Raw genomic sequence first — 17,474 nt, forward strand, 5'->3', positions numbered from 1 at the left:
CAAGCCGGAGGAGGCAAAACGAGGATCCTGCACGAAAGAGCAAGAGCGCGGGCCGAACTTCCAAAAACGGCAGTGCGCGGGTGATTTTTGGGAGTGATGCTCGGCGTTTTGTCGGGTGTGACATCATACAAAACTAGGACTCTCTATCGCTCGCTCCTCCATCATCGCCCTCCTCCAACGCTCTACACGACGATGGCAGCAGATACTCCCCAGCTTGGGACCAACGGCCAGCAGGGCCATCTCGTTGTTGTCTCCAACCGTCTCCCTATCACCATTAACAAGGATGCTTCAGGGGAGTACCACTTCAAGATGTCCTCCGGTGGTCTCGTCTCAGCCCTCAGCGGCTGCAAAAAATCCATGTCCTTTACGTGGATCGGTTGGCCAGGCTTCTTCATCCCACCCAAAGATCGCCCCATCGTCGACAAGCGTTTGATGGAGGAGTACTCGTGCCAGGCCGTCTACCTCGACGACGAGGTCGCAGACAGGCACTACAACGGTTTCAGTAACTCCATCCTCTGGCCCCTCTTCCACTACCACCCCGGCGAGATGAGCTTCGAGGAGGAAAACTGGCAGGCTTACAGACAGGCTAACTATGCGTTCGCTGAAGCGATCATGAAGCAGCTCACTCCCGGCTCCATGGTCTGGGTCCAAGACTACCACCTCATGCTCCTCCCCATGCTCCTTCGCGTGCTCAACGATGGTGTGAAGCCTGGCTCAACCGATGTCGAGCAGATCTTAGAGGGCATCGAAAGCGAGGACTTCAAGCCGGCAAAGGTCCCGAGGGTGAAGGTCGGCTTCTTCCTCCATACCCCCTTCCCGTCCAGCGAGATCTACCGGTGAGTCTCCGTCCTACCATCCGCGTAGCTGCTTTTGCTCACCGTTTCGCTTCAGAATTCTTCCGGTGCGCAGGGAGATCTTGCTGGGTATCCTCTACTCCGACCTTATTGGTTTCCACACGTACGATTACGCTCGCCACTTCCTCTCTTCATGTACACGCATCCTTGGCTTGCCCACCATGCCCAATGGTGTCGAGTTCGCCGGCCGTCTTGCTCATGTTGGAACCTTCCCCATCGGTATCGACCCCAGCTCCTTCACCGAGGTACGCTCCCTGGACAATTGATCGGTTGCGTCACTGACACATGTCCGCAGAACTTGAAGAAACCTAATGTTCAAAAGCGCATCCAGCAGTTGGAGCAGCGCTTCGGCGATGTTAAGGTTATCGTCGGTGTCGATCGGCTGGACTATATCAAGGGTGTCCCGCAGAAGCTTCACGCACTCGAGCTGTTCCTAAGCCAGCATCCAGAATGGATCGGCAAGATCGTTCTCGCCCAACTCGCCGTCCCCTCGCGACAGGATGTTGAGGAGTACCAGAACTTGCGGGCAACTGTCAATGAACTCGTTGGTCGAATTAACGGACGCTTCGGCACCGTCGATTTCATGCCGATCCACTTCATGCACAAGAGCTTGCCCTTCGACGAGCTGTGTGCGCTGTACGCCGTCAGCGACGTCTGCCTCGTTTCCAGTACACGAGATGGTATGAACTTGGTAAGTTCAGCCCTTCTTCACTTGATGACGTAGCTGAATATGTATACAGGTTTCGTATGAGTACATCGCTTGCCAGCAGCAAAAGCAGGGTGTAATGATCCTATCGGAGTTCGCTGGTGCCGCCCAGAGTCTCAACGGATCCATCGTCGTCAACCCCTGGGATTCTCAGCAGGTCGCCGACGCCATATTCGAGGCTGTAACGATGGAGCCACAGACGCGTGCAGAGAATCATCGCAAGCTCTTCAAGGTCTGTTCGTTTTATCCGTATATTTTCACTGCTGTCTGCTCACACAATGCCCATAGTACGTCGAGAAGTACTCCGCAGCCTTCTGGGGCACCTCGTTCGTGAAGGAGATGACGAAGATTCCCTATTTAGAAGATGTCCACAGTGTGGAGGAGCTCAAAGAGTACGCTCTCAAAGACAACCAGGCGGAGCTGAAGGTGCACACCGAGGATGCTGGCGGTCTCGAGGTAAACAAGAAGAGCAACGGCACCGTCACTGTGCCTTTGACGCCAACAGAGCCTGCTACGATCGACATGAGGGTGGCATAGGCAGCCCATGGCTCCGTCCTCATGTTGTTATATCCAATGCTGGGCTGCTCGGACAAGTAATCTTAGCGCACTCCTACATGGACTAGATGAAAAGCGAAGAATGTTGTAACATCGTAGCTGCTAGCTTTACCCCCCGTAGACGCCTGACTAGCACAAACTTTCTTGTATTATGTTCTGCTCACATACACCATACATGCGTATGTATTCCTCACTATCTTCTGCTCTACACACATGTGCATATCACGCGCTCTAATGCAGCATTCAAATGCTAGTGGCTTTCCAAGTGCGCGTCGTTTCATGCAGACGTAGGCGGCTTGAAGTCCTTCAGCCACTCGAGGACGAACTGGACCTCCTGCTCGTGGATCGTGCGGATGTTAGCGGGCTCCGCGGAATGGTTCGTGATGCCATTCTCATCGTAGTGGTGGACAGCGGCTGCATGAAAAAAAAGAAGTCGTGATTATCAGGACGCGTACAACAACAAGTGCAGGTCCGGCGAGACGCACATGGGATCAGCTTGAATGGCCGGAGCGTCGTGTCGGGTCGTGGCTGCGCGATGTCGCTGTGGGGCGTGTTCGGGCGCCAGGGGTCCTCTGCGCGCACCGCTCTCTGTCAGCTGATCCTGGCCGCGACTAGTGAGTGGGGTCGACCCTACCTTGGCCGTCGATGATCGCCAGGTGGTCGGCGGCGATGTTCAGGCCGCCGAGCGCGTTGACGGCTGTGACGTTCGGCAGCGGCGGGACAGTGAAGGACTCGCCCGGGGGGAACGCCTTGCGATGGCGCATGAGGATGCTGAGGCAGCGCTCAGGCGGAGATGGAGACTTACAAAGTCGCAGATCATGTGCGCGTAGTCTAGGTCCAGCAGCTTGGAGACGATGCGCGGGTGGCCGGCTGGCGGCGCGGTCTGCACGGGACGAGATGTCAGTGCGGAGGCTATAAAGACGCGCTGTGGGTTTTTTCTGCTCACGGAGAGGAAGCCGAACTGGGTGCAGACTTGGAATTGCCAAGATCTCCACGTCTGCGAGAGATCAGTAGCCTGGTATCCGCTGGCATTGAAGCTTCCAAAACACTGGAGGATAGAAACGTCAAACGGTTCAATTGAAGACGGCCTGACCAACGTACATCATCCTGGGTAAGTGTGCTGGGACAACTAGACGAGATCGTCTGCAGTTTGAATGGCTTTAGTGGCGGAGTAGTGGAGAAACATCGTTTACTGATTTACCGCGTTGATGTAGTTTGCGTACGTGGCTGTCGCGTTGCTGACCCGAATACCTTTCACAATTTCTACCGTCTCCGACGTCGGGCTTCCCAGGAAGGTGCAAAAGTCGTCGAAGGCAGGAGAGTTCACGGCCGGGTCCCAGTTTTTGTCCTGCCATGCACCCAGAGGTTCCTAATCCGCATTCAGTTCCGCTGGCAGGAGCTATAGCAGGCTGCAGATGACTTACAGAAATGAGCGAGACGACGTCCTGATTGTGGGTGACGTTCGGAAGGCCGAACAGGGCCTTGATGGGTTGGACGGCATCTGGGTTCTCGAGCAGGTTGTCGACTTCGGTCACCGTGGTCTCGATCTGGCTCACGCAGTCCGCAGGCGCAAATTGCCTGATGATATCATAGTATTGCCAGTCCACAACGGTCGCGTACGTGACGCCACTGGACGCGATCGCGCCATAGACAAGGTCCGGATACCGAACTTTCATGTGTGCAGCGCGCGATCCGGCGTAGGAGCCCTGTTAAGCCATGATTATATAGCTCAGAAGCATACTCCAGCAAATACACACCCCATAATATACCCAAGGAGTCCCAGGGGCTGTCAGATCCCCGGAGATATTTGCAAACTTCACATTGGCAAGGAAATTCGCGGAATCAGCTAATGCTTGGTCAATGTTCAACCATCTAGAAAGCATGTATTGAGTTACTGTTAATTCATCTATTTTTTTGGTAGCCCACCTCATCGAGTCCGTGGAGAAGTTCTGAACCGGGATGGATTGGCCGTAATACCGATGCTCGAGCACGACACCAAGCCCACCAGTTGCGTTTGCCAGAATATCAACGATACCGGTATCCATGTACGGTAACCGGTCCGTGCCAGAGTCCTCACCGCTGTCCAAGATGATGACGGGCCCGCCAGCCTTGTAATGTCTGTAGCTGACCCAGTACCGCTGCTCCCACGTGAAGCCTGTGTCAGTAGAGTGGTCGAGCGGTTGGGTGAACGTGAAGACGGGGAAGCTAGGCACGTCGACCGCGAGCGTTGTCGGTCCTAACGGGGCCTTTGGGAGACGTTGACGGTTGACCCACTGTGCGCCGGAGCGGGAGAGCGCGTGTATAGGTGAGAATAGCGCCGCGACGGTCACAAAGAGCCTGATGATCATGGCAGCAAAATGTGTTCCTTCGCTGGTTTAGACGCGCCGTTAGTGCCGGCGAAAGTGAGGGAGAGCTTCAGCTTGTGCTGCCTGTATATAAGGACTGGCAGTGACGCGATCTTCCTGATATCCGGCACAAGACGGTTGTCCACATGTCCATACCTGCCTTCTTTCCGGTGATGTGTTACCGCGCCGGCCGTGCTCAGGACCGCTGCGGACCTGTCAGAAGTCACCGAAAAGTCAGTGCGCTGCCGTAGCATATGGCCAAGCCAGCCAGCTGCGCGTTGAGACGGAGTTTTCCAGTCATGGCCTGTGCGGATCGCTTGTGCTTCCAGCGCGATGATGCTACAGATAGCAGGGCATCTGCATTCGCAGGGATCCGCCCTTCGCGGTGTCACATCGGAAGAAGCTGCCAAGGCGTGCCTTCTCAAAGACGCCACAAGTCCGACTCGTTCTTTCGTTCCCACTCGAGTCTGCGGCATACAAAGGCATGAAATGTGCGTCGAGGGTCCGCGCAGTCAAGATTAAAATACACAGGGTACAACTTGCCAAGAATAAAAGGACTTGGCATCCCAGGTGAAATCTCACTCAAATGAGCCCATATCAATACCATAGAAGAAGTGCTGTAAGTCGCGATTACCCCATAGCCGCAATGTTTATGCAACAAGGCACCGCGTACCTTGTATATGCTCATAACCTTGACAACCCATGCCTCGAGGTGGAAGATCTTTTTGTTGCCCACGCGCATGCGAACCTCATACACGGCCGCCCAGTGCATGATATCAGCCTTTAGGCTTTCATCGACCTTTTCGACCACACGTGCTGCAATTGTCTGCAGTGCAGTGAGCATGCAAAAGGCTACTGAACAACGGAGTCGCAGAACAGACCTTCAGGATGACAGTGGGAGGTATACAGTGAGAGAGGAGTTCGTAGAGCTTCGTTCGCACGTCCATCACTCGTTGTGGCGACTGCTCTTGGGTGATCATATCCCCGACCTTGATGCAATAAGTTTCCCAGTCGGGTTTTGCGATTGTTATCGGACCGTTGAGACTGCCACTAAAACGATAAGCAATTAGCACAGAGCATACGACGAAAGACGGGGCTGCGCGTACGTCTGCATTTTCAGAGCTTCGAACACCAGCAGCGCTTTCCGAAGGTTGCCTTCTGCATCCCGAGCAATCTCGCAAACTACACTCTCGTCCTCTATCCGGAAGTTTTGGCGAGATGCAACGTGCTTCATGACCGTAACCATCTGCATAGTTCGTTGTTGGCCACCACGCGCAGAAATTCCTTGAACGCGAAACATACCTCTTCTTCTGTAGGAGCCGCCACTCGAACCAGAAGACATCGACTCTTGATCGGGGCAATGAGCTTGCTTGTGCTATTTGCGCAAAGGATGATGCGCATGTTCGACATGTACTTCTCCATCGTCCGACGGAGAGCCGCTTGAGCATCACGGGTGAGAGAGTCAGCCTCGTTGATGACGACAACTACGACAAATGTCAAATTAATTCCAGATATGGCGGCACAGTAGGCATACCCTTGAATCTATGCCGCGCGTTGATATCGACTTGCTGTGTTTGGGCAATTTCCTTCAGGAGTTCCTGAATGACTACTCGGTCGTAGTTACCAACCTCACTGACGAAGACAAGTTAACCAGTATTTACAGCACATAGATCCTAATGTCAACGTACCTGGGTGTGATTTCAAGGTGAAAATTACTCTGGACGACATTCACGTCCAGCTTTCGCCTGGATGGTGTCAAGAAGACTCGCTGGTCAATCTTAAGCTGTTAAACGGCAGACGCTATGAGTGGCGGAGCTAATATAGGGACTATTAAGCATGCCTTCTCCACCCCCTTTCCGAACAACTCCTTCAGCGTGCATGCTATCCGAGTCTTCTTCCCCGCTCCTGATGGTCCATAGAACAGCATATGCGGGAAGTCTCCGGAAGCAGCCTGCATGTTAAGCAAAAGGAGTAGAGAATCAGAGTAGTAGAAGGCAAAACCAATGAGCGAGTGGACGGACCAGAGATCGCAGGCGGGCCGAGAGGCTTTCGTGATAGTGAAGTTCATCGAGCGACTTTGGTCGGTACTACGACATCACAGCTTAGAGTGATCCGACGCAGCTCTAAAGGTAAATTTTCTTACACAATCAACCCAGAGAGACATTCTAAGGGAAGCGATGCACAAGAAATCGGGTGAAAGGGAGACGGAGGATGTGGTAGTTCTGCAAGACGCGTCTTGGCGCCCTCAAAGCAGGCAGTGACGTGACAGTCGCGTTACGTCACACTCATTCTCAGCTCTAACGGTCGCCGACAGCCGAGCCTCTGCCGTTGTTAGTGAAGCTGCGAAGTGATGAGCGGTCTTCTTATATCCATTTCAGAGTAGCGATGTTATCCAATGCCCAAGGCAATGGCTAAATCACTGCGACAAGAGCCTCGTCCAAGAAGTTCCCTTGATTCGATCCATTCACAATTACATTCCCGTTTAGCTGTACTTGTAATATATCGTTGGGCCAAATGCTCGACTACCGCTTGATGAGGCCGACAAGTTCCTTCTGCAGCTCGCGCTGTCTCCGTGCCTTCTCGAGGTCTTCTAGGCTGCGAAGGTCGAACACCACGTCTCGCGTCTTGCCGAAGTAGACCTACAGCACGTCTGGTAAGAAACACAATCGATAACAGGCATGCGCCAAGCAACGAGCCGCACCTCTTGCAGGAGGTTGCGCATCTTGATCTCCATGTCCTCAATCATCCGTCCAATGTTCGTGATATGAGAATTCTGGTCTTGCAAGGAATGATCTTGCTCCGTCTAAGTGCGAAAAAGTTGATCAATGGGCAGACGTGCGTCCAGACTACAGACATACCTGTCTCGTCATGCTTCCACTCAGAGTAACTTCACCATCCCGCTTCGCTTCGACCTTATCCTCCTTGCTGTTTTGAGCAACGCCGCGGTCCACCATCGAAAGCATGATCGTAGATGTAAGCTTGTAATGAGCTTGCCGTCCGCGTTCAGCGACTTCGAAGACGTGGATGGAGTCCCATGCACCCGAGGGCTCAGATAGTGAAGAGGAGGTGAGTGCTACATAGTATGATAAGAATGAGAGGAGGGAAAGTCAAATAGAAGATCTAACATTTCTTCAAGAGGACGACGCCAGCAAATCCACTATCCTCAAGATCCCAGAGGTATACAGACGACACACCGCCCTCAAAGTACCTGCGGCACAAAGATCGGTGAGAATGGCGAGTATTGAAAAGTCGCTATCCGAGCTCACATCTCGCGATAAGTATCAAAGGCCTCGTTGGCAACAACTTCTAGCTTCCGTAGCTTGGCTGAGGGAACAGTACCATCATCAAGCGGCGGGTCATACTCGTTCGACCATGGCGATCTATCCGTCACATAGTTAGTCGGCAATCAACTCTTAATTCACGAGGGATAAGTGCTTACCGATAGCTTTCGCCATCCCTGTTGTAATCGCATGCGAGATACTCCCTGCCCGCCGTCCGATCGACCATCGCCTTCAGCGGCTGGTCGACACTGCCCAGGAGGTCGTCAGCGTAGTCGGGGCACATCCCTACGAGCGCAGCAACGTTCTCCTCCACATGCGTGGGTGGGAGACGGCGCATGAGGTCGAGCATCGAGTCGACGAGGTCTGCCATGCTGGGCAGTCGGCGGGAACAAGTATGGTGACGTCTGAAAGAGGATGGGAAGAGGAAGTGGAAAGAGGCTTATAAAGAACGTATGCAGCAGATCAGCACGCTGTTGGATGTCCTGGTGGGGAAATACAGGAAGACAAAGGTATGGCTTACAGTGAGCGTTGCCGTCTCTCAACTCGACTCGATGGTGAGTAGCAGGTGTGAGGCGCCCATAGACCGGGAGGCACGTCCAGGGCGAACCGCAATCATGCCTTCCAGTGCTCTACCACCACCATCTGCACCTACACATCTCATTCGGGCACATCTAACTGCAGCGAATGCCCTGCACTTTTCATCAGATAACGAACGGCTGTACTCCGGGGATGCGGAGGGGAACGTGATCATTACTTCGACGCGTTCATTGCGTCCACTCGCGAACTGGCGAGCACACACGAATAGTGTCTTGGGCATAGAGGAGTGGGAGGACAATATCATAACGTAAGCTTCTAATTCTGTCCCTGAGGCTGGCACTGTAAACACATACACCCAGTCATGGCCGGGACAATAAGCTGCACGTATGGCGGCTTCTCTTGGACCCTGCACGCAAGGTCGGCGAGTCTGCGACAACTCCTGGGCTCTCCAAACCTGAGCTGCGCTATTCAATGGATGTCAATGCGCTGAACTACTGCCGCTTCTCTTTGCTTCCATTACAAGACCAGACAGAGTCTGGGCCCGTGGCTCTACTTGCTGTGCCTAACCTCATCGAGTCCGCTCTGGTACGTCATTCTGCTTTGACGTGATATTGTGCAGGCCTATACGCACCGCAATATAGGCAGACGTGTGGGAGCTCCCTGCTCAGAAACGACTGCACGCAGCTATAGGCAAAAGCGGGTCCGCACAACTGTCCGACTCTGACGGCCGTGAACCCATAAATCCCATTGGTCCGTCACCTCTAACTCGCGCTACTCCTCACTTACTATCGCACTAGGCATTATCATGTCTATGCACCTCTTTAATGGCCCACCGTCGGACGAGAGCAGCAAGAGGCAGCTTCGGCTCCTTTGTGGTTACGAGAACGGCAGCGTCACGCTGCGGGGATACCGACATGGCGAATGGCGGAAGCCATCCGTGGAGGGCATAGACTGGGACACGCTGTGGAGTGTCAAGTTACACGTTGAGAGCGGTGCGTATACGTTCTCCAAGCGTCTCCGTGGCCCGATAGCTTATCCCCAGCAGTCATGGCTATGACCGTTAATAGGATGAATACATTAGCCTTGTCGGTATCTGCGGACCATATTGTTGGTCGCTACGACTTGGACGTTGCATCGGATGGCAAAGATCCCGAGCGTGTTGCAGATGCATGCACCATCTATAGGACGAAGAACCCCGGAAACGGCTCTGTCGCCATTAGAGATGACGGACGCGTGTGCGCTATCGGAGGCTGGGATGGGAAGTGCGCTACATCCTCTGCCCGACGTTCGCACCTCTTCTGATGAATCACATATGCAGGATCCGGCTGTATTCCACAAAGATCCTCAAGCCCTTGGGCACGCTGGACTACCACAAGAAGAGCTGCCAAGCCGTCACCTTTGCGCGCTATCAGCATGAGCAGCCTATTCCCACGGACGACGCAGACGAGGAAGAGGGATTCTCGGAAGACGAGAAGGCAGGACGACGGCGGTGGTTTGCAGTGGGAAGTCAGGACAATAGGGTTTCTGTATGGTCGCTGATTTCCTTTGAGAAAACATGACCGCAAACGAGCGGATCCGCGATTGCGTTTTGCCTGACGGTGACACTCTGGTGCGGCCTGTGTGCACATGACCAGGGCTGCGCTTCGGCGGTCAGGGACGGTACCTGAGTGCTTCAAGATTCATGTTGAAGAAGTTTGTTTGCCGTTTGGTTCGGCTCTCCCTTTAGATTCTGAAGCATCTTTATCAGCGACAGACCGCATGTAATGGCGGTGAAATGAGCTCATCGAGATGAGCGGCGCGAATCTCGTGAGACGAACAGAGCTTTCTGAGAAAGTGCCTCGCTGTACAATGTCATTTTTGAGTGCCAGCATGTTGTGTCATATCCGCATTTACTATTGCACACAGTATGTCTGATTTAGACAGAGTGGGAACGTGACAGTCGCGTGGGGATAAATAGCACTGTCCGAGAAGCCAACTTCCTCCACAGGGACACTCCACCAGGGGTTCTTGCTTGACTGGTACTGTCGTGGTACAAGATCGACAGGGCTGGTCACCAACAAGACAGTGGAATAGTGGCTTGATGCACTCTTCTCGGTGATGGTGCCCGCTGGGTTTACCGCCCAGCGAGCTCCGCGTCTGCGATAGGGTTTGCATGTATGGTTACCTATGTCATGCGGAGGGGTGAGTATCTCGCTAGACACGACAAAGCGCAACAGCCGGACACATCAGCGTCCTAAGGGCGACATCATAACTGACAAAGCAGACTTCGGTCGATGGCGATGGCAACCCTGATGAACGGGAATGGAACTTACGTGAGTCAACGTGATTTCGTTCAGCGGCCTGTTCTTTGCGTTAACCGGCGCCCGCTCCATCGCATCCAATGTTGAGTCGGAGCCGTCAATGACCTTGCCGAATATTGTATACTTGCCATCGAGATGAGGCTGTTTTGCATATGTTACGAAGAACTGCGATTTGTTGGTATCAGGCCCGGAATTGGCCATGGCGAGGATGCCACGGTTGTTGAACTGCCAAAGAACAATTGGAATCAGCTGGGAAACGGTGCGAGCACATGGCAACGGAAAACGACCTTCAAGGTGGACCGGATTTCATCCGAGAAGGGTTTTCCCCAGATGCTCTGCCCTCCTTTGCCTGAACCCGCCGGGTCGCCGGTTTGAATCATGAAACCCTTGATGTTGCGGTGCCAGATACAACTATCGTAATACCCGGAGGCGCAGAGGGCAAGGAAATTCTGTCAGCAAGATGATGAGCACACGGGCAGCAGAGCGCAGGCAGAACTGGTGGACCTCGAGTTACCTCCACAGTTTTGGGCACCGCATCGCAGAATAGTTCACACTGTCGAACAAAAGTTGATGTAGCTCAGGTTGGGTAAAATGGGCCAAGGCGGAGCAGGCGTACCTTGAGCTCGCCGAGGTTTGTGTGCAGAGTGACGGACTGGAGGACCCACTGAGCGGCCGACGCGAGGCAGAAGAGTGCAGGAGACTCACCATGGCATGGACACGCAGCTGAGAGTGGAGAAACAAGATGTTTCTCGCGCCGGGGACAGCGCCACGAAGCTCCCGCCGGCGGCTGATCCGGCGATGCCGTGTCCAAATGGGGATATAGGCAGCTCACCCGGAGCCGGAATCGGAGAAGCATCGCCGAAGAGGTGCTTGAGCGTGTGCCAGACTGGGCGAGCAATCCACGTCTGCGGTGACACGAGAAGACTTCCATCACTTCGAATTTCGTGCGCTGTCTGCGCGCATTCCCATAAAGATGTAACCCAGAAATCTCCCCGACAAACCCTGTTCCCCTCCAACCATCATCAACCCCCTTCCTTGTCGCCCGCGTCGCCGACAGCAACCCCGTCCCCCACCCCGTTCCCCCTCATACACCAATGATCTCGACGCCGCGCCCGCCATCCGTGCGCAGCCTCGGCACCGACTATGGTGACCCCATTGCCGCTATCCTTCGTCCGCCCGCTGGAGAGACGGAAAGTGAACGTCAGCTGAGACTCCAGCGAGAGGCGGAAGCCAAGAGAATCAGCGATGCTATCGATGAGGAATTAAGGGCTGAGGAGAGGCGCTTTAGGAAGCGGAAAGAAGATGTTAGGGTACGTGCTACTTCTTGCCATGCCACTCGCGTTGCGTATGTGTGGGTTATCTGCGCGACTTCTGTGTGGCCATAGCATCCTCGCACTGTGGGAATGGGAAGAGATGGGCTGTCCCTCTCCCCCTCCTAGAGTCTCTGTCTGACTGGCGGACTAGCGGCTCACTACCGGATCCTGCAGCTTCTTCTCCTCGGCCAGGCCGAGTCCGGAAAATCTACTCTTCAGAAGCAGTTCCAGCTCATGTACAACCCCAACTCGCTGGAAGAAGAGCGGCTGTCCTGGCGTCCGGTGGTGTACTACAACATCGCTCGCCCAGTGCGTCGCATTTTCGAGGTCATTGACGCTTATGGCGAGTTCGAGGAAGATGAAGACGCTATGCAGGTGGACACGAATAGCGAGAACATAGACCCTGACTCAAAGCGTGGCTCCTCAGTCTCCGGCTCGCAAGGCTCATCGACAGCCGAAAAGCGACTGACAACTCTCCGGTACCGTCTGGGGCCCCTGCTAGCTGCAGAAGCTTCCCTCGCTGAGCGACTCGCCGGCGGACAGCCTACCCCTACCAAGGGCAACCTTTTTGTTCGCTCGGGTTGGCAAGCCCGGTCGTTGCTCAGCAGAGCCCGCATGCGCGATCGGAGTAGCTTGACGGGTCAGCGCAAGTCTCTAGAGAATGGCGCACCGAGGAGCAGCGAGGATTCCACCATCGTCATCGAGAGGGACAAGTTAATTGAGGATGTCGCAAAAATTCTTCACGCTTGCGCGGATGACATCAAAGAGCTCTGGGAACATCCGACCGTCCAGCGGCTGAAGGAGAAGCGACGACTGCGACTTGAGGAGTGGGCGGAATAGTGCGTGACGTCTCCTTTATGCGAATCAATAGTAGATGTTGACATCGGGTGCAGCTTTTTGGACAATATCGGTCGGGTATCCGAGACTGGCTATGTGCCGACCACTGGTCAGTTTGCTTGATCACGTGCAAAGCGAGCGCAGCTGAGCGTACCGTGTTCAGATGACATTCTCCATGCCCGGATACAAACAATGGGTGTCGCTGAGCATATATTCGACGTCTCGCTGCATGGTCGCACGGTAACATGGCACCTGTTTGATGTGGGTGGTGCTCGGGGTCAGAGACATACCTGGGCACCCTACTTCGATGATGCGTGAGTAGCGTTGTCTCATACATCTCACGACTTCTCGTACCCACACTCTAAGTAGATCTGCCATTATCTTCATGGCCCCGGTTAGCGCATTTGATCAGGTGAGAGGCATCCCGATAATGCGGAGAACTCTATTTGTAACACATTTTCCTAGTACCTTGAAGAAGACCCGCGCACAAATCGGATCGACGATTCACTACAGCTGTTCACACAAATATGCTCGAATAAGCATTTGAAGAATGCTCACCTCGTGCTTTTCCTCAGTATGCCTTGTAGTAGTTTTCTTGCCCGTCGTGCGACTAATCAGCTTTCACAGATAAGACAGACGTGCTGAAGGCGAAGATAGCGAGAGGTGTTCAGGTGAAGAAGTAGTACGTGCGCACTCTGAGATGAGCTTCGGATATCCGTTGACAGCTCGATGACACGCAGCATCACTTCATTCGGGGACCGTCCGAACGAGTTCGACTCTGTCGTCGGGTACTTCCGCGCACACTTTACACAAGTGCACAAGAAGAACAACGAGAACATGCGTGTCCTATATACTCATCTGACCAACGTTGTCGTACGGACTTTGTTCATCTTTGCAGATTGCTTGCCGCTCATATCACTGACACAGGACAAAACCGCCACGCAGAGGATTATCACCGACATCCGAGATTCCATATTCCGGGTGTACCTCAAGGATGCTGCCCTCGTGTAGCACTTACACCCCATTTCGCCGCCAGTGACGATTCGACACGACTGTTTTAGACCATCAGTTCGCCTCTTGCAGTAAACGCTACGCTACCGGCTTATACCCTATAATGGTTCCTGAAAGTCCGCCTCTTTATTCCCTGTCATCATCCTGCATTTTTCTCCTCGCCACTTCTTTGTTGTTTGTACCACCATCTCTCTCGCTGGTGCCTACTGGCCGCCCTCTGTTGTTCAAGACTGCATGTGTGTATTCCAGTAGGATCCCCGATCAGTAAACACCATCAGCTTTGCGGGCGTATCTTGATAGCTTGTTTGCCGACAATTCCGTTGCCTGCGTCGGCCCGCTCGAAGACGTCGGGGCGCCGGAACCTGGATGTTTGGCCGTGTTTGGCAAAGGCCTCCGACCGTTGCCAAATGGAGAGTGGCGAACGCCTCTGCGGCGACGACCAGTAATGATCCACCACTACGCCTACCTACGACGCGCTCCTACTTTTCCCGCGTGCCTCCAGGTTATGGTCAACCTGCTTCCTCATCCGGATTGTGCCTGTGCGCACCGCTCTCCTGTCTGTTCCGACCCTGGGCGCACGGAGACCTGCTGGTGGGCGTCCAAAGGAAAATCCGGCCCTATTCGTCTATCTGCGGGTGAAATTGGAAGAGAGGGTAGTGCCCGCAGAAAGCCAAGGGCCTCCGGGAAGAGCGCGTTACGACGTTTCCCGCGGAGTATCCGCCGAGGCAGCGCAAAGTGCCTTCCAAATTTGGAATGACGCCATCCGTGCTGTGGGCGAAGTATTCGTCCTCTGTCCTCTCATCCACCCCTGGGAACGTCCTGATGGTGCTATGCTTCTTGTGGGTATGACTATGCATCCCCGGAATACACTTCTAGCCTTCTGGGCCGTGCTGGTGGCTGCTGGTGGCTGATCACGCGGGGGGGACGCTCATATGCACAGATTCCGCGTTCTCTCTAGCTTAATCATTTCTATGAATCGAAGCGCTAACTTGGCAATGATAGACACACCACCTGCTCACCGGTTTCCTGATGCTGAGAGTGCGCGGTCGACCAGGCTCAGGTACCAGAGGATGCCGTGCGATTGGTGTCCACGACCGCACCACCTGCGCAGGCCCCTCGGATACAATCGGAAAGATCGTGCGCGATCTTACTAGCTAGCAAGAGCCGTACCGTGCCACACACGGGCCGTTTCGTGTCGTTTAGAAGCACCGTGCGTCGCGCGGCTGCGGCCCACGACGCGACTTGATGCATTCGGCCGTTTCACAAGTTCCCATCCCTATCTGCCATTCGTAAGTGCTCGGTACGCTACCTGCATTGTGCTACTCATGCGGTTGACTGTTCCAACCCGTGACTGACCTTCAGGGGGTTCCGCGCATGCTTTTTCTATTGAGGGGCTTCCGGCCGTTCGCGAGGTCTTGATGAAAAAAGATGCACCCATGGGTTTCACGAGCCTCTCATGACCTGCGGTAGGCATGAGGAACAGTATAAAGAGGGGTGCCTGAATCGTGTTCTCCCAGCTCTCCCCTCCTGCTCTCACCAGACCTGATCACCTCCACCCCCATCTCTAGTCATCATGAAGGTCAGCAGCTGTCCTGTCTGTTGCGTTCAAGGCTTACTCATTAACATCATTTAGGTTCTCGCTATCCTCTACACCGGTGGTAACGCTGCTCGTGAGGAGCCCCGTCTTCTCGGTACAATCGAGAACCAGGTGAGTGTCTTCACGTTGTTGCGCACCGGCGTAGTGCTGAATGTTTGGATGTACAGCTTGCTCTCCGCGAGTGGCTGGAGGGACAAGGTCATGAACTCATCGTCTCAGACGACAAGGAGGGCCCAGACTCTGTTTTCCAGAAGCACATCGTCGATGTGAGTCTACCCCGCTGTTTAATATGTTATCGGTGTTGATCGCCGCTGTCATCCACCAGGCCGAGGTTCTCATCACTACTCCTTTCCATCCCGGCTACCTCACCGCTGAGCTTATGGAGAAGGCCAAGAACCTGAAGATTTGCGTCACTGCCGGTGTCGGCTCCGACCACATCGATCTCAATGCTGCAGTCAAGCACGGTGTTGAGGTCCTGGAGGTTTCTGGTTCCAACGTCGTCTCGGTCGCCGAGCACGTCATCATGTCCATCCTTCTTCTCGTCCGCAACTTTATCCCTGCTCACGAGGTCAGTGTCACGTGCAAGATGTCCGGAGGACGGTTCCCTGATAAAGTTTTGGTGTTGATCACAGATGATCGAGCGTGGTGACTGGCAGGTCTCTGACGTCGCTCGCAACGCGTACGACCTCGAGGGCAAGGTTGTCGGCACCATCGGTGCTGGCCGTATCGGTTTCCGTGTCCTCCAGCGTCTCGTGCCGTTCAACTGCAAAGAGCTCCTCTACTACGACTACGCTCCCCTCCCTGAGCATGGCGCTAAGGAGGTTAACGCCCGCCGCGTCGAGGACCTGAAGGAATTTGTCTCGCAGTGTGACGTTGTTACCGTCAACTGCCCGCTACACGAAGGCACACGCGGCCTTGTTAACGAGGAGCTGCTCAAGCACTTCAAGAAGGGCGCCTGGCTCGTCAACACCGCACGTGGCGCGATCTGCGACAGGGACGCCGTTGCGGCCGCCATCAAGAGCGGGCACCTCAACGGCTACTCTGGCGACGTCTGGAACGTCCAGCCCGCGCCCAAGGAACACCCATGGCGCTACATGAAGAACCCGCTCGGCGGCGGCAACGGCATGGTCCCGCACTACTCTGGCACGACCCTGGACGCCCAGGCGCGTTACGCGAAGGGCACCCGCTCGATCCTCGAGAACTACCTCACTGACAAGCCGCAGGAGCCCCAGAACGTCATCATTGGCCGCAGTGCGTACCTACCCTGGTTGATCTGGCCCCGGCAGCTACTGACAACTTATTTGCAGAGGGTTACGAGACCAAGGCTTACGGCCAACGGTGAGCGACGGCGGCCGGCTTCCTTTCTTCTGTTAGTAGGGCCATCTAAGACACAACAAAATGTAATTGTATCGGTGAAACAATCCGAATGTATTCCTAAGACCATACTACCCTGCGTACATCTTCCGGTCGGGATCGGCGAGTTGTAGATGTCGATGAATGTTGGGGATCTCGTCCGTGCCTTGCAAAGACTGACGCTTTGAGGAGTGACTATGCATTATGACCGACTCTTGTGTGAGAAGCATGTATATTTCAGGTTTTTCAAGAACTTGTGGTGCTTTGGCTTCCTTTGAGCATATCTTTTTCTTGCTACTTTCAGAAACACTTGAGTTACTTAGCCCGATTTCTGATAATGTAGTATGCGAGGGCGAAGCTGCGCAGGAACAGCTAGTTCCCATACAAGTTGGCCTCCGCCGCCGCCGCCGCCGCCTGACTGGCGGCGGTGCCCCACTGGGTTTAAATTACAAGTCACATACAGTTGATTACCCATCATAAAGTGTCACGCTTCGCCCTCGATTGTTACCATGCAAGTAGTAAGTACTCTTACTAAGAATTTGTATCCAAGCGAATTCACTGCGTGTCGGGCCTTTCTAAGGATGGTGGCAGGAGACAATGTAAAAATAGCTAGAAAGAGTATGTGTTTAGAGAGGATATACAACCCGTGGTGTGGCCAGCGATATGTCAAGTACAAGGGTGGCGTGTAGACCGGTTGAGCGGACATGACTCTAGTTGGCGCCAGAGCGTCTACGCCGAACTGTGCATGGTACGTCCGGCCAGTCTATACGGAGGTTTGATTGGCT

At 54.2% G+C, this 17,474-nt stretch overlaps 7 protein-coding genes across 7 annotated transcripts; 4 read left to right on the plus strand and 3 right to left on the minus strand.

Moving 5' to 3' along the window:
* The first annotated feature begins 178 nt into the window (after positions 1-178).
* Positions 179-4,501, plus strand: PHACADRAFT_252422 (glycosyltransferase family 20 protein). The gene is made up of 14 exons (XM_007393503.1): positions 179-836; positions 892-1,099; positions 1,150-1,545; positions 1,595-1,792; positions 1,849-2,529; positions 2,601-2,687; positions 2,750-2,864; positions 2,921-2,998; positions 3,062-3,163; positions 3,217-3,258; positions 3,317-3,484; positions 3,540-3,821; positions 3,873-3,987; positions 4,042-4,501. Exons 1-5 carry the CDS (start codon positions 193-195, stop codon positions 2,095-2,097), a joined length of 1,695 nt encoding a protein of 564 aa, XP_007393565.1. The 5' UTR covers positions 179-192; the 3' UTR covers positions 2,098-2,529; positions 2,601-2,687; positions 2,750-2,864; positions 2,921-2,998; positions 3,062-3,163; positions 3,217-3,258; positions 3,317-3,484; positions 3,540-3,821; positions 3,873-3,987; positions 4,042-4,501.
* Positions 4,502-5,038: 537 nt separating this feature from the next.
* On the minus strand, positions 5,039-6,624 carry PHACADRAFT_171504 (uncharacterized protein; the record flags this gene model as incomplete). Its single annotated transcript, XM_007393504.1, has 10 exons — positions 5,039-5,077; positions 5,134-5,286; positions 5,342-5,510; positions 5,567-5,706; positions 5,763-5,944; positions 5,995-6,092; positions 6,149-6,243; positions 6,301-6,411; positions 6,482-6,547; positions 6,604-6,624. The coding sequence occupies 10 exons, from the start codon at positions 6,622-6,624 to the stop codon at positions 5,039-5,041; spliced, it is 1,074 nt and encodes a 357-aa protein (XP_007393566.1).
* A 283-nt stretch (positions 6,625-6,907) lies between these two features.
* Positions 6,908-8,289, minus strand: PHACADRAFT_252425 (uncharacterized protein). The gene is made up of 7 exons (XM_007393505.1): positions 8,262-8,289; positions 7,900-8,179; positions 7,727-7,840; positions 7,586-7,668; positions 7,319-7,533; positions 7,162-7,263; positions 6,908-7,099 (listed from the first exon to the last, which is right to left on the minus strand). The coding sequence occupies exons 2-7, from the start codon at positions 8,109-8,111 to the stop codon at positions 6,983-6,985; spliced, it is 843 nt and encodes a 280-aa protein (XP_007393567.1). The 5' UTR covers positions 8,112-8,179; positions 8,262-8,289; the 3' UTR covers positions 6,908-6,982.
* Positions 8,290-8,324: 35 nt separating this feature from the next.
* PHACADRAFT_182611 (uncharacterized protein) lies at positions 8,325-9,869 on the plus strand. Its single transcript, XM_007393506.1, has 6 exons — positions 8,325-8,585; positions 8,638-8,863; positions 8,920-9,028; positions 9,076-9,270; positions 9,324-9,540; positions 9,597-9,869. The coding sequence occupies exons 1-6, from the start codon at positions 8,356-8,358 to the stop codon at positions 9,835-9,837; spliced, it is 1,218 nt and encodes a 405-aa protein (XP_007393568.1). The 5' UTR covers positions 8,325-8,355; the 3' UTR covers positions 9,838-9,869.
* Positions 9,870-10,218: 349 nt separating this feature from the next.
* PHACADRAFT_252429 (uncharacterized protein) lies at positions 10,219-11,302 on the minus strand. Its single transcript, XM_007393507.1, has 6 exons — positions 11,284-11,302; positions 11,195-11,230; positions 11,093-11,131; positions 10,866-11,027; positions 10,591-10,803; positions 10,219-10,442 (listed from the first exon to the last, which is right to left on the minus strand). The coding sequence occupies exons 1-6, from the start codon at positions 11,284-11,286 to the stop codon at positions 10,392-10,394; spliced, it is 504 nt and encodes a 167-aa protein (XP_007393569.1). The 5' UTR covers positions 11,287-11,302; the 3' UTR covers positions 10,219-10,391.
* Positions 11,303-11,662: 360 nt separating this feature from the next.
* Positions 11,663-15,205, plus strand: PHACADRAFT_252432 (uncharacterized protein). The gene is made up of 10 exons (XM_007393508.1): positions 11,663-11,888; positions 12,066-12,730; positions 12,785-12,837; positions 12,892-13,042; positions 13,098-13,140; positions 13,194-13,302; positions 13,356-13,410; positions 13,469-13,601; positions 13,656-15,028; positions 15,102-15,205. Exons 1-9 carry the CDS (start codon positions 11,673-11,675, stop codon positions 13,737-13,739), a joined length of 1,509 nt encoding a protein of 502 aa, XP_007393570.1. The 5' UTR covers positions 11,663-11,672; the 3' UTR covers positions 13,740-15,028; positions 15,102-15,205.
* Positions 15,206-15,312: 107 nt separating this feature from the next.
* Positions 15,313-17,015, plus strand: PHACADRAFT_171509 (uncharacterized protein; the record flags this gene model as incomplete). The annotated part of the gene is made up of 6 exons (XM_007393509.1): positions 15,313-15,318; positions 15,373-15,447; positions 15,504-15,602; positions 15,662-15,904; positions 15,969-16,587; positions 16,644-17,015. 6 exons carry the CDS (start codon positions 15,313-15,315, stop codon positions 16,676-16,678), a joined length of 1,077 nt encoding a protein of 358 aa, XP_007393571.1. The 3' UTR covers positions 16,679-17,015.
* Between the last annotated feature and the right edge of the window lie 459 nt (positions 17,016-17,474).

This window comes from Phanerochaete carnosa, assembly GCF_000300595.1.
Source record: "Phanerochaete carnosa HHB-10118-sp unplaced genomic scaffold PHACAscaffold_3, whole genome shotgun sequence".
Classification (NCBI taxonomy): Eukaryota; Fungi; Basidiomycota; class Agaricomycetes; order Polyporales; family Phanerochaetaceae; genus Phanerochaete; species Phanerochaete carnosa.

Excerpts from the sequence above, each read along its gene's own strand:
- PHACADRAFT_252429 (XM_007393507.1), bottom strand. Across the intron at positions 11,132-11,194 it reads CAAACCTCGGCGAGCTCAAG|TGTGAACTATTCTGCGATGC; the intron begins GTACGCCTGCTC and ends TTTGTTCGACAG. Across the intron at positions 10,443-10,590 it reads ACGAAATCACGTTGACTCAC|GTAACCATACATGCAAACCC; the intron begins GTAAGTTCCATT and ends CGCATGACATAG.
- PHACADRAFT_182611 (XM_007393506.1), top strand. The coding sequence starts at position 8,356 with ATGCCTTCCAGTGCTCTACCACCACCATCTGCACCTACACATCTCATT. Across the intron at positions 8,864-8,919 it reads ACCTCATCGAGTCCGCTCTG|GCAGACGTGTGGGAGCTCCC; the intron begins GTACGTCATTCT and ends ACCGCAATATAG. Across the intron at positions 9,029-9,075 it reads TGAACCCATAAATCCCATTG|GCATTATCATGTCTATGCAC; the intron begins GTCCGTCACCTC and ends CTATCGCACTAG.
- PHACADRAFT_252432 (XM_007393508.1), top strand. The coding sequence starts at position 11,673 with ATGATCTCGACGCCGCGCCCGCCATCCGTGCGCAGCCTCGGCACCGAC. Across the intron at positions 11,889-12,065 it reads AGCGGAAAGAAGATGTTAGG|CTTCTTCTCCTCGGCCAGGC; the intron begins GTACGTGCTACT and ends CGGATCCTGCAG. Across the intron at positions 13,141-13,193 it reads CGGTTAGCGCATTTGATCAG|TACCTTGAAGAAGACCCGCG; the intron begins GTGAGAGGCATC and ends ACATTTTCCTAG.
- PHACADRAFT_252425 (XM_007393505.1), bottom strand. The coding sequence starts at position 8,111 with ATGGCAGACCTCGTCGACTCGATGCTCGACCTCATGCGCCGTCTCCCA. Across the intron at positions 7,669-7,726 it reads TTTGATACTTATCGCGAGAT|GTACTTTGAGGGCGGTGTGT; the intron begins GTGAGCTCGGAT and ends TTTGTGCCGCAG. Across the intron at positions 7,100-7,161 it reads TGCGCAACCTCCTGCAAGAG|GTCTACTTCGGCAAGACGCG; the intron begins GTGCGGCTCGTT and ends GACGTGCTGTAG.
- PHACADRAFT_252422 (XM_007393503.1), top strand. The coding sequence starts at position 193 with ATGGCAGCAGATACTCCCCAGCTTGGGACCAACGGCCAGCAGGGCCAT. Across the intron at positions 837-891 it reads CCGTCCAGCGAGATCTACCG|AATTCTTCCGGTGCGCAGGG; the intron begins GTGAGTCTCCGT and ends GTTTCGCTTCAG. Across the intron at positions 1,793-1,848 it reads ATCATCGCAAGCTCTTCAAG|TACGTCGAGAAGTACTCCGC; the intron begins GTCTGTTCGTTT and ends CAATGCCCATAG.